This window comes from Gallus gallus, chromosome 21 (genome assembly GCF_016699485.2).
Source record: "Gallus gallus isolate bGalGal1 chromosome 21, bGalGal1.mat.broiler.GRCg7b, whole genome shotgun sequence".
NCBI lineage: Eukaryota > Metazoa > Chordata > Aves > Galliformes > Phasianidae > Gallus > Gallus gallus.
The window spans coordinates 4,285,393-4,298,918 of record NC_052552.1 but is presented as its reverse complement, the minus strand read 5'-3'; the positions used below and the strand labels follow the sequence as shown (position 1 = coordinate 4,298,918).

Sequence of the window (13,526 nt, the reverse complement as noted above, 5' to 3'; positions counted from 1 at the left end):
CGTGTCGTGGAATCCACTGCCTCTCAGAGAAGTGCTGCAGGAGGGAGGGAGGCCCTCAGGGCTGGAGGTACTGAAATACGTGCTAACAGGTGCAGCTGGATGCTCACCCCTGCTCGGGGTGCACAGGGGCCCTGAGGCCTCTTCCCATCCCTTCCTGCTGCTCGGGGAGGAGGGCCATCAGGGTAGGGTGTGGGGTAATAGAAACAGATGCACGGAACAGCCCCTGTCCCTGCACCCCCCATCCATGGGGGACGACTGGGTTGGGGCTGAGGGGTTTGCTCTGCCTGGGGGCAGGATGGGGGTGGGGGTTGGCGCTGCCCATCCGCACCCCCGCAGTGGGGACAGTGATGGTGATGCTGGGTGCCAAGGGAGCACCCAGTGCTGCACCCACCAGGCAGCGCAGCCGTACACCTGCAGGCTGCAAACAGCAAAACCACCCCGTGTGGCTGTGGGGTTGGAAGGATTCAGCACAACAGCTTCCAAACCAACCGAGGCACGGAGGGTTTGTTCTCATCAAAGCCAGAGATGCCCATTTCTAAGGCGAGGGTGACAGCAGCACCCTGCACCCGAGTGCTTCAAAGGAACAGCAGCAGTGAGGAACGCCCTGCCCGCCCCCCGGCGCAGCAGGAGCACAGCCGGCGCGAGGTGTTTTGTATTTTTTAATAAAGTTTGTAATCCAATGGACACACAAAACAAAACTGCGCTGAGAAAAACAGTTCCATAAATTAATAAGTGTTAGGGGAGGTGAGGGGAGGAGGGTAAAAAGTCTTTGTACAAGTGTATAACACTTCCACAGCTCATGAGACGAGGGAGGGGGGCATGTTTAAATGAAGCGCACTTACAAATGAGTGACAATACAAAGTCTGAGTATGAAAATAAGATTTTCTCTGAAAACACATTTTTGGCACAGATTAAAAAAAAATGTATGTTGTGGGGATTTGATTTTTTTTTCTTTTTCTTTTAAAGTCAGTATTATATATATTTATATATATTATATATATATTTATATATACACACACCCACTGAGTTCTGCATATCCCACCAGGAAGGAAAATAGCTCTCCCTTTTTGTTTTGCTTTTTTTTTTCTTTTCTTTTTTTTTTTCTTTTTTTTTTTTTTTTTTTCAGTGTAAACTGTACATCCCAGATGAAGAGAAGACGGCTGCAGCAGGGGCGGGTGGAGGAGAGGAAGGTTCACATCCAGAAAAAAAAACAAAAAAAAAACAACAAAAAAACCCAAAAAAATGAAACGAAACAACAACGAAAAAACAAAAAAAAAAAAAAACCAACAACAAAAAAATAATAATGTGTGAAATGATCCTTGACCCACAGAATTCAGCAGAAGTTCCCAGGTCCTGCGTTTAGTCCACGGCGCGTGTTCGTGTGTGTCAAGACATCCAGAGCGTCACAGCATGTCTCCAACTGTGCAAAGGTCCGAGTCACTAATTTAGTGCAAAGGCAGTTCAGGTTCTTTTTTATTTATTTTCTTTTTGTTAAAAAAAATAGCCGTCCTTTATTTTCCCCAAAAGGAGGCACGGAAACCCAATACCAGTCCGCCTGTTGAGTGCATCAGTTGTCCATAAGCTAAAGCAATATGTAAACATACAAGGTAGCAGAACCACTACCCAGCAACAGTTTGATCGAGGCCTGTTAGGGCAGGAGGCTGGTAGTCTGGCAGCATTTTCTTGTTTCTTTACTTTCTCTCTCTCTCTCTCTCATTTATTTTTTATTTAAATTTTTTGTGATTTTTTTTGTGTGTGTGTTTTTATGGGTTTTTTTTTTTTGTGGTTTTTTTTTTTGTATTTTTTTTGTTTTGTATTTTTTTTGTTCGGGTTTTTTTTTTTGTGGGTTTTTTTTTTTTTTCTTTTTTTTTGCTGCAGGGCCTTGGAAAAAAAAAAAACAAACAAACAAGAGTCAGTAAGCAGTAAACAGCTCATACCGACGCAATGACGATCATCAGGTGAGGAGAGATGTTGGAGATGCTGGCCAGGAGGTCGGGGGCCAGGCGGGACAGGTGGCTTTCTGAGAACTCACAGGGTGGGAAGATCTGCAGAACGTAGGCAGGCTGTTGGGGAGAGAGGGAACATGGTGAGACAGCAATGCATTGAGTGAGAATCCCCCCCTTCTTGTATTGAAAAGCAGAGGGACGTACGTGATCAGCTACGGTGAAAGAGATGGGAAATGGCTTTGCTCTCTTTTCAGCCTAAGGCTGTAAAGAACAAAACCAGTTTTGGGTTTTCTGGGTTTGCATTCAGTACTGGTGTTGGTGTGCTGTGCTCTGAGCAGCAGCAGTAAATGGGGGTTGTTTCAGTCATTAAATGAGGTCCCTCAACTGCAACCCTGAGTGAAGACCCGGGCTGTGAGGCTGCAGGTTCATTATCTACACACGGCTTTCATTTGGTTAATCTGCAAAGTTCCACCGCTCTCCCTGCCCATACCTGATTAGAGCCAGGGTTGGGAACGTTGATGATTCCTGCAGCTTGTTTAGCCTGCAGGTAGCTGATGAACGCAGCCTTCAGTGATTCAGTCTGATTCACAACATCTTCCTGGTCTCGTCCACAAGGTAAGGCCAGGAGCAGGCAGTAATCGCTCTCCACCTGGAAAGAAAATCAGCCATTAAATCAAATGTTTGCTTGGAACAGGACTGCTCCTAATGCACGTCCACCATCTGTAAGCCCTCAGCAGAATATCCTCTTTGGTGATCCCCAAGAGCCAGCAGAGGTGGTTCCTCGGCTGAACGCTGGTTGACTTCAACGCTCTGCTCTCCCAACTGGAAATCCCCACTCCTCCTCACCTGCCCAATGAATGAGCTCCCCGGAACCCCACAGAAATGCAAAGAGAGTGAGGTGAGAACGAAGGCTGCAGCCCATACCATCATCCTGCGTGCGACGCCCTCCAGCTGCGAGGCCTCGAGCCGCATGCGCTGAGCGATGCGCAGCGGCGGCCCTCCCTCGGGTGCAGGCAGGGAGCGGTGTGCCAGCACGTTGTTTCCAGAGACAAAGTGAAGCTGAACGGCGGCCGTGTCGTTTTTTAGAGCCAAGAGGCCCTGCCACACGATCGGGTATTTCTGTAGGGAGAGGGAAAAGAAACCTTAGGGTGGATGAACAAAGTGAACTTGCAAGAAGCTCTTCTTTCTCCTAAAGAGGGGTCTTAATCGTGATGGAAATCCCATCTCAGCTGGGTGTGCTTCTAATACTTCCATAGGAGATGTTAGGTTCTGGTGCTACGCATGGGAGGAGCCAGGCAGAACCTCACTGACCATCTCTCTCCCAGCAGGAAGCAAGCAGCACAAGGCTCCTGGCCTGAAGATGACAGCAGGGTGCTTACCGTGAGAAGCTGAACCATATCCACAGGTCTCTGAGACACAGGGTGAGGAGACGGCTCCTGTTTCAGAGCAGCCTGGGGCTCAGGGCGGTTGAGGGGCAGCCCTGGCGGCGCCCCGGGGCCTGACGTTGTTGGGATGAACAGTGATTGCTTGGGAACTGCCTGAGCTTGGTGCGGTGACGGAAGCTCCTGTTTCATGGAAATGGCAACAGGCGAAGGGTAGGAGGTCTGGCCCGTGTCCGCTTGTGCCCTTTGAAGGTGGACGTGAGGGTCTATCTGTGCTGCATGCCTATTTACAGTGGGGTGGTGACTCTGTTCAGGCCCTGATGCCGGTGGGGCCCTTGGGATCCTGGGAGATCTGGGGAGTCTTGCTGCGTCCGGGCTGGCTGGGGTGCGAGTGTTCACCCTCTGGGAGACCCTGGGAAGCAGGCAATGGGGGAAAAAGGAAAAGCTTTAGACCACAGGCATATTAGAGCTTGCTGATGCACCAATAAGGCCACTGGTATACCACCAGTCTGGGGCAGCCTAACTTGAATGTGTCTCCGTGCTGCTGCTGCAGCAACCACCTCCCCAGGCCCTGCTTCGCTGCCCAGATCCACAGGGCTGCCCTCAGCCCAACACACACCCAACACAGGAGCCCGTGTGCCTCGTTCAATATCTTGATGTTGACTGTTCTCCCCAGCACCTCTGCCTCTGGAAACCAACAGAAGCTTTGCACCACATATAAAGTTTCTTTAGTGTCTGTTAATGCTAAGCAATGTTCAACTTCCACTGCCCAAACAAAAATAGCTCTATGATTTTGGAAACCAACTTAAATGGGGCTGGAACACCCCAGAGCTCAGCTCTTGATCACAAAGAACTGCAGCGAGGCCACTGTAAGCTCAAAACATTTATGATTGCAGGCAGAAGGAACAGCCTCCCTTCTCACCTGTGATGGGGTCATGCTCCGGGAAGGCAGCCCGATGGGAGACGCGCCGGGGAACTGTGGATGGCCAAGCTGTGCTGCAGTGTGGTAATTCCTCATGTCACCATACACCGAGCGGTAGTCGTGGAAGGAGCTGCCCGTGGGGTGCATGATCTGCACGCCGTGCGGCACCACCACCGGCTGCGTCAGCGGCAAGCCAGGGAGCTGGCTGCTGGAAGGAACGCTGAGCAGCCGGGGCTCGCTGTGCGGAGAGTGGGCCATCTTGCCTTCAGAGGATTTCGGTGTCTCTTTGCCAGGCTGAGGGGTCTTGCTAACAGGTGGTGTTTTCCCGGCCCCTTCAGGCGTCCGGGACTGTCTGCTTTCTGAGTGGTGCTCACCCACAGCAGCCATGTGGGGATGCATAATCATTCGCACGTCCCGCGGCACGTTGTACTGCTCCAGCCTGATGCTGGTGGGGTGCATGCGGTAATCCGGCTGCATCACCAGCACGTCGGGCTGCACGGGGGCCGGCCCCCTGCACACTGTGGTGTGGTGGTAGTGCATCTCCTCCTCGGGGGGATGCTGAGAGGACAGAGGGGGCATGACGATGTCTCGTATCGGTGCTGGTTGGGGCGTGCTGGATCGCTGAGGTTTAATTTCTATCTGAGGTTGCAGAGCTGCTCTGGGGGAGTGGAGCGCTTCGGGGCGGATGCCGTAAGAAATTCCAGAGAGGGGAGGGGTGTTCATCCTCACCTCCCCTTGGGACAGGTGGCCTAGGGACACAGTCTGCGTGACGCTGTGCGGGGGCATGATGACGGACTGCTCGGGGTGCATGCTGGAGATGTACTGAGGCACGGGGATCCCTGGCGCCAGCATGACCGGGGTGCTGCTCGACAAAGCCGGGGACGACGTGCTGCCGGGATGACACGTGCGTGGGAACGGTGACGGAGAGTGCCCGCTGGTCCGCGGCGAGTGCGGCTCCTGTTTGGTGACCGCCAGGTGGGAAATAGCCCGGTCGGTTGGGGTGCTGGGACCCGAGCTGACGTGGTTTGCTTCCGAATGCATCTTCCCAGAAAGGGAAGGGTGATGAGGACTGACCCCAGGACTCAGGTTGGAGGGCTGCAGAGTCTTGGTCTCCACTTTCAGAGCTGCCGGATCGGGCAGTTTTTTGTTCACAACAAGCACGGGAGGAGTGTTGACAGTCTGTGTGAGAACCTTGCCAGGCTGAGAGGCTGCAGGCTGGGCAGGCAGGTGGGCCGAGTCGGACTTCTCCAACGCAACGCGCTCCTGTTTGACAGACGAGATCACGGGAGACATATTGTACGGCTGCGTTCCCAGTACCAAAGGAGAATGGGTGGAAACAGTCCCATACCCCGTGGAGGCCTGAGAGCCCTTTGGTGTCGGCTGTGACGGTGTGATAGGTTCTTGTTTGATCTGAGACTTAGACACAGACTGCTGGAATTCAATGTCAACAGCGCTGGCTGGGGGAATCTGACTGATCTTTGCGCTAATTCGCTGCGGGCCTTCCGTCTTCTGTCCCGAGTAACTCAGCAGCACAACGCCTTCCGACGTGTTCACCCGCAGCCCGGGGCTGGAACCAGTCTCTACAGGCCGATCCTCAATGACGGACATCGATCCTGGATGAAACCTACTGTTGTCATTTGAGCTTGACCTCTGCTTAAATTTAGGTGACGGGGCATTAACGAGACACGTCTGGGTCTGAGGGGCTTGCTTCACCAAGGTGATCCTTGGAGCTTCCTCCAGGTCAACGCTGTGGGGCATTCTGCTTATGACAGAAGTGGCTTTGGGGGCAATCACAGTACTTATCTTTTCCTTCTCGCTGAAAACCGGTGCTTCGGCCACTGGTGGGTCCAAAGCGTTAGTGATGGGCACGGCCGGCTTCTCCTCCGAAACTGGTTTGATGGCCTCTACGACAGGGTGGAGAGGGGCCTCTTCCAAGCGGGGTGCACTCACTGGCTCCACGTGCGTTGTCGTTACATGCGTTGAGGTGATGCTCGTTGCCGAGACGTACTTAGGTTCCATGAGTATCTTTCTCAAAGTGCTTGAATTGGTATCGATGTCTGAGGCCTTTGTGTCAGGGGGGAGAGCAGGTGGTGGCGTGGACCGGGCACGGGGCTCTTCATGCCTTACGATCCACTCGGGCACCTTGGCAGCGCCGGAGTGAAGAGGGACGATTGCAGCAGGCACCGCAGCAGGCAGCTTGGCCACGGCTGCCAAAGGAATGGTGGGGACGGCAGCACTCGGGACACTGGGTGGTGTGATCGGAGTGTTCTCAATGGGCGACCGTATCTTGAAGCTGCTCTGACTCCCCTCGTCGGCAGAAGCCAGCGGGGCTGGCAGGTCCAGAGGAGCGGGTGCAGGGGCTTTGGGAGAGGCACTGCTCTCAGCAGCAGCTTCGGGCACATCCACAATGATGTCTGTGGATGCAGCCTTGCTGCCATCGGCAGCGCTTGGCTCCACAGACACCTGAGTGGCAGCCTTAGGTTGCTTTTCCTCCTTCAGGGCTTCTTCAGGTTTTGCCTTTATCTCACTGGCAGGAGGAGACCTGCTCTGTACCCTCTCTGGCTCATAGGCATTGACTTCGGCAACATCGCCCTTCCTGCCCGTGCTCCTTTTGCGTCTCTGCCGTGTGGCCTTCTGACGGCCCTTTTCCTTCCGTGCAACTTCAGCCTCCTGCAGGGTCTCTGTCTCCTGTGCAGAGTTGGATGACTCGCTGAAGCTGACCTCCGTGTCCTTGCTCTCTGTCTCTACAGCCAGTGGGGCAGAGCTAGCAACCGGCTGCACTGGAGCCTCGACAGCAGCTTCTGCCTCAAGGATGTTGTTCACTGCCTGATCAGTTTCGGGTTCCATTTCCTCCCGAGGTGACGGTAACACCAGCGGCTCAGATGGGATTTCTGCTTCCGATTCAGTGGGATAGGTTGGGGGTGCAGGAAAGCTTTCCGTCTCCCCAGAAATATCATTGATGATGGATCCAATAGCTGCTGCCAGCTCTGTTTCGCTGGCCTGATGGGCCGGTTTGTCTCCTTCCTCCTCCTGACGAACCTCATGCACATCTGCTGTTGGCTCCTTGTAGGCAGTAATTGACGGAGGCGTTTCGGTGAGTTTTGCAATATGCTCCACAGCCTGCTCGAGCTCAATCTGTTTTGCTAATTGGGCAGCCTCAGGGGATTGCTTCGGCTCCCGCATCACCTCTTTTTCTGTCTCCTGGAATGAATCTTCGACCTCATTCTTAGCGAAGTGGGGTGGCAAGATGTCTTCTTTCTGTGGGCTTTTGATTTTTGCTGGTGACACCGCCATAGGCTCTGCTTCTTCCTCAGCTGGCCGCAAGGCGCCCTTGACTTCATCGACATTGAGACGTATTTCTACGTTTTTGAGACACACTGACGCTTTATCTACAACAGTTTTGGTATTTTTGTACCTTCCCCTTTTGGATTTCGTAACCTTTTCTGGCACTGGCTTCTTCTCTGTCATCTCAACGGTGGAGATTTCTAGCTGATTTTTCTCTGCATCCACCTCTTTCCTATCACGTTTCTGTTCACTTGCTGCCAGCTCTTTCTCATTTGCTTTTGCTTTATTGCTGTTGTCACTAACATTTGATTCCTGACCACTTCTTTCAGCAGCATCCTCAGATTCAGCAGAAGTATCAGCTTTTGGTTCATTCTTCCCTTTTTTCCCCTGCTGGCCTGTAGCAGCAGACGAGTGACTGTGTGTCAGCTTCTGGGATCGAGGAGACCTCCAACCTTCCACAGGCTTAGGAGCTTCTGCAGCTTCCTTAGCTTCAGTCTCCTCCACTTCTTGTTGTACCGGCTCTGTCTTTATAGGAGAGATGTCCTCCTCTGGCTTACGGCGGGTTTTGGGTGGTCTTCCTCTTCTTGGTGTCGTAGGAACAGTCGTCACCATTTCCTGCGGTTCCTTTTCCCCTCTCTTCCTGGTGGATCTAGTGACCTCCACAAAGTCCTTCACTGGAGATGGGCCCTCGTTGTCTCCTGTGGTAGCATAGACTGACCGGACATTTCTGCGCCTCGTTCGGCCTATGGGCAAGCTTGGCTCCACATTTTCTGGCTCTGCAGCAGAACTAGGGGACTTAGCAGCATTCCTTGAAACTTTTTCTGCTTCCACTTTCAATTCAGAAAGTTTCTGCACTTCCCCTCGAGGAGAGCTCGACCTTTTGAGTTTTTCACGGTCAATTCTTTCACTCTTCCTTGTGACGGGCTTTTCTGTGACACTAGCTGCTGCTGACTGTACAGGGGTCTTGGAACGTTTACTCTTGTAAGATTTTTTATCCTTTACAACAACTGGAGGTTCAACTTCCATATCATTGTCAGAAACAGGAGGCAGGACCTCAGCAGCTGCCTCAGCCTTTTGACTTGCACCAGCGTCAGTGCTGGCAGGAGGCAGAGGATTTTCTTCCTTCGGTTCAGCAGCCTCATCAGGCTTCTGAACTTGCTTTGGTGGAGGTGGAATCAACTGAGCACTCTCAGGTTCTGCATCTACACTGATGTCCACTTGGGAAAATGAAGCTCCAGGAGTAGGAGGTTTGGTATCCAAGTATGAAGGATGTTCTGTTGCCACTGCATCTTCTTCTGGTGCCACGGCTGTAGGAACATCTTTACTAGCTTCACTGACTGGTGGGGGTTCAGTTTGCTCAGGTGGTTCCATTTTGACAGGAGCAGCAAGTTCAGGAAAAGGTTTTTGTTCCTCTGCTGTAGAAACAGGCTCGGATGGTTTTTCTTCTTTTACAGAAGTTGTTTCCACTACTATTTTTTCTACCACCTTCTCAGAAGCAACTGGTGTTGGTTCCTGTGGTAGGGCAGCAACAGAGGAGGGACCAGCTACTGAGGAAGTTTTATGTTCTGGTTCTTTACTATCAGGAACTGTTTCTGGTGTTTTGGGCCGATTCTCTTTATCTTCCTGCTTTTCCACTTCTTTTGGTTTCTGATCTTTCTCTTTTTCTTTTTGCTGCATTCGTGTTAGTTCAATAAATCTACTGTGGAAAAGAACAACTGGCTCTTGCACCAAGTCAGCTGCACTGTTAGTCCCATCAGAGGAAGACTGTCTCCCGTACAATCTACCAGAAATGAAGTCAAGATCATCATCTTTCCTCTCTAAGTGCTGCAGGCGCTTAGAATCCTGTTCAAAGATTGAACTATGCAAAAAACGAGAAGCGAACAGTTCCTGTCTCTCTTGTTCTTCTTCTTTATGATCTTCTTTCTTATCATCCAGTTTTCCACCTTCTGAATCAGTCCTGATTTTTTTCTTTTTCATATACCAAGACGGAATAGGCCTAGGAGCTGAATCAACCTTCTCTTTGTCTTTATTATTTCTAAAACTAGCAAATCTTGAATCCCAGTCTAGAAAGGACCAGTTTTCTTCTCTAGAGGAAGACAGGGATTTAGCTCTTTCAAGCAAGGCCTTTGTGTCTGGTGTGATTGTCTTGTCCAATGCGAAAGAATAAAATTTGTTTCTTTCTAAAGAACTCGACAGTCTTTCCTCCCTTTCACGTAGTTTCTCTTCTCTGTCCCTCAATAAAAAAGATAACCTGGAACCCTCTAGCAAAGACGAGGCTTTTGGAGAATGGGGTTTGTTTTCACTGTCATCGTCCGAATCCGAAGGCACCTCCCCAGGTTCCAGGTCTCGTACGGACCGCTTGCGTATGCCATCTCTTTTGACAATGCTGCTTGGAAAGCTAATATCAACTCTCCCAGGCTCTTGCTTCACTTGTGTTTCCCACCTACTTGAGTCATCTTCAGAACTCAGGACAGACAGTTTTATTTTAGCCATTTCTGCCATCTGCTCCCTTCTGCTGGAATCATAAGGATTGAATTTCAGGGAGTCCTCCCTCACTGTCATATTGGAATAGGAAAGACCTTTTTCTTCTATTTTAGGTGACTCTTTGGTTTCCTTTAATGGTATGAGCCTTGGAGAATCTAGTGTGTCATCATCTTCATGGAAAGGGAATTGTCTGATACTAGGCGAACACGATGTCCTTTCGGAGTCTTCACTCACCTGACGGGAACTTCTGTAGTTTCTTTCTCTTTTAGTGCTAATTTCAAAGTCAAACTGGTCAGCCTTTTTCCTTTTACTTGGTGGAGAGTCATCGGTGACATCTTGAGGAGGTTTTCCCACCTCGTGGACCAAGCTCCGTCTTTCATACTCGTCTACATCTTTCTTTGGACTGCCAAACTTCTCAGATTTTGCAATCTCCATTTCCAGCTGCTGTTTTAACCTGCGACTTTGCTCCATTTGCTTCCTATAACTTTGTGTGTGGTCAATGTCAATGCCAATTTTCTCCTCTGTTTCAGTTGACTGAGGTTTCTCTTGGCCAAGCTTATGGTCAGGTGTGTCTTCTGGAAGACCAGAGTAATTCTTCTTTGTGTCTTCTCTCTCTGTTCCATGATCATCTAGTAACTGTGCTTGTTTATGCTGGGATTTTACCGGATTCAATTTTTTAGAAGGGAGCTCTTGAATTTCCACTGGCTCATCAGCTGCCTCAATTAGCCTTGCCTGCAAATCTAGGGTGGGACGCATGCCAATCCCACCAACATTAAGAGTCTCCTGAATTTCTTTGGGACTAGTACCAGGAATAAGTCTTTCCAGTCTCATTTTTTTAGATTCCCTTTTAAGCAACTCCTTCCTCAGGGGCTTTCTTTCCAATTCTCCTTCTCTTAACATTGTAGCTTCTCTAGATGAAGCTGTTGCATCAAGTTGTTTTTTCAAAGCTACGCGCGCATCTTCCTCATCTTGGCTCCCTCTTTTTGCTTCCAGTTTTTGCCTGTCAAGCTTCAGGTTTGCATCGGCAAAACGTCTTTTGCGAGCCTCCAGCTTGTCTAAATCTACTGCATTTGCCCCCTCAGAAGTCTGCTCTGTCTTCAAGTGCTTTTTGGGTTTCATTTTTCCCTCTTTATCAACCACTTCTATGTGACTGGCAAGGGCTTTCTCTTTTTGTACCTTGGTTCTGACAGGTTCCAGTTTAGACTGATCAGACTTTGTTTGCTCAGCTTGAGATGTCTGTGTTTTCTGTTCAAGAAGTGGGGTTTTCATAGTGTCATTATCAAGCTTAGCTCTCAGTTTCTCCAAAGTAGGCTGATCAATAACCTTCCCTTCCTTTTCTTTTACTCGGGTCAACACTACACAAGGCATTAGCTCTAGACGGTTTTTAGCTGTCCCTTCTTTGTCACCTCTGTCTTTACTTTGTTTACTATTGCCCTTTAATTTTTCAGGGCTGGGCTCTCTCTCATTCTCTTGATCAGTTTCAGAAGACTGAGAGCTGGGTGAATGGATCTTTGCTTTTCGTTTTTGCTTATCCGTTTTCTCCTTTTCTAGTTTTTCTGGCTTCTCCTTCCTCACCAAGCGTTTGTCTTTGTCAGCTCTTTCCTGGTCAAAAGCTCGCTCTTTCTCTGTTTTTTCATTTTTTGTGTAACGTTCTACACGGGCTTTGTCAAGCTTGTCGTATCGTGGAGGAGACAGAGAGCTGCAGCTTCCACTGCGATCTGATGACCTGCTGTAGATCCTCCTCTCTGAATCACTCTGCAGCCTTTCTGATTGTGAGGGAGATGCTCCAGGACTCTGTGGACGCCTGGAGTGCGTGGGACTCTGGCTACGTTCAATCGGTCTCCTCTCATGATCTCTGTCGCGATCGGATTCAAACCGTTCCCTCTCCCTCTCTCTCTCCCGCTGTCTGTAGCTGTACTCCCTGATGTCTTGCTCATATGGATCACCCCTGTAATCCCGGTACTCGCGTGGGTCATCGTAGTATCGAGGGTCATAGTAGTCTCCTTGGTAAGGATCCCATTCTGCATAAAATTCTCTGCCTCGAGCTGGGTATTCTCGACGAGGATCTTCAGGATAGGTCCCGGGAGTCCGAACAGTCTCATAGTAAGTACGATCAGGGGCGTATTCATACGATCCTCTTCTTTCATCCCTGCTAAAAATATGAAAAACAGGGAAATCAGTTTTCCCTCTCAGCCAGTGTGCTGCATTACCACCTTTGTCATGCAGGTGAATCACTTTACAGTAGTTTATTCATATGTGTACTAAGGCAACTGTACACAGCTGCATACAGAGATTTAATGACAATAAATCAGTACACAGTGGATTAAATGCTTTATTAGCTTCAAATACTGTACGTAGTTAATTCATCGGTCATTTAGTGACTGCTCTGCCAGGTATGTTTTCATTAGCCTTACTGCATTGTTTTGCCAAATTTCAGATACCTCATCACACTAAGATAAAACCTACCTAGGACTTGTGGACATACAACAGTCGTGGTGGAGACCACTCCACCACGTGGAGCAGAGACAGTACCTACCTACCTTTGAAAACATGAGTCAAAATTCAAGGCTGGATTGCCTCAATTTCTAAGCAGTGAAAAGGTAATATCAGTTCTTTAAAAATCCTAAACCCCCCAAATGATCTTTTAATTCCAAAATTAGCTCTTTTACTATAAGTGATATGCCGACACCGCCTATTTAAATACCAAAATATCAGCCCACTTTAAAAGCGGGCAAATTCTTAGGAAGCACTCAGCAAGGTAAGTCAAGCAATTAGTATTATCATCTTGATAACTCCAAACTGCAAACAGAAGCAATTCCTAACACTGAACGTGACTGTTTGGCAGAGGGGTAGGATACAGGGATGGCACGGAACTCATGTTCCCACTCTCCACCACTACAGAGCATTCTGCACACACTCTTTTACATATAGTAACTTAGCTTCACAGTCTGTGTTTTATTCTGAAAGTTAGTAGCTTCCATGTTGTAAGAAATATACAGAATAATAATAATTAAATAATAATAACAAGACACAGGGCTTAGCGTGGTAGACAAAAGCCCAGCCACTCACTCTGCAAGCAAAGATGGATGCTGTGAAAGGCAGCTGTAGGTAAACACATAGGAAGAAGGAAGCTGCCATGTTTGTTAACTTTTCATTTTAATCAACACATACAAAACCAGACACAAAATGCACCATTTGTATTCAGTAACAATTTGCTACCAAGAAATGGAGAGACTGGCTACTCCACACACCTAAGCAGTCTCATTTATTTCTAAATAATTTATGAACCATTAGGATGGTAAGAGGATAAATGGCCTTTCTCCTGCACCACACGCTGCTCCACCTGCACTCTGCCCCAAAGTCATCTCTCCTTCAGAGCTCTGACAAGGAGAAACCTTAGGTTGCTTTGAACAGTTGTGATATTACACAATTCAACCTCACACAGTGATATTCCAGAGACAACCCAGCCTCCAGCCTCCTACTCAAAAAATCCCATTTATATTTTCA

The 13,526-nt window shown here is 49.2% G+C and overlaps 1 protein-coding gene across 1 annotated transcript in view; it reads right to left on the bottom strand.

The window, feature by feature from the left end:
* Nucleotides 1–646: 646 nt before the first annotated feature.
* The window catches only part of SPEN (spen family transcriptional repressor), a 56,258-nt gene continuing 43,378 nt past the window's right edge, over nucleotides 647–13,526 (bottom strand). Inside the window, 6 exon segments of the mRNA XM_046903274.1 lie at nucleotides 647–2,063; nucleotides 2,437–2,595; nucleotides 2,871–3,065; nucleotides 3,326–3,658; nucleotides 3,660–3,740; nucleotides 4,251–12,168. Of these exon segments, the coding sequence (XP_046759230.1) occupies nucleotides 1,932–2,063; nucleotides 2,437–2,595; nucleotides 2,871–3,065; nucleotides 3,326–3,658; nucleotides 3,660–3,740; nucleotides 4,251–12,168 (8,818 nt within the window). The 3' untranslated portion in view covers nucleotides 647–1,931.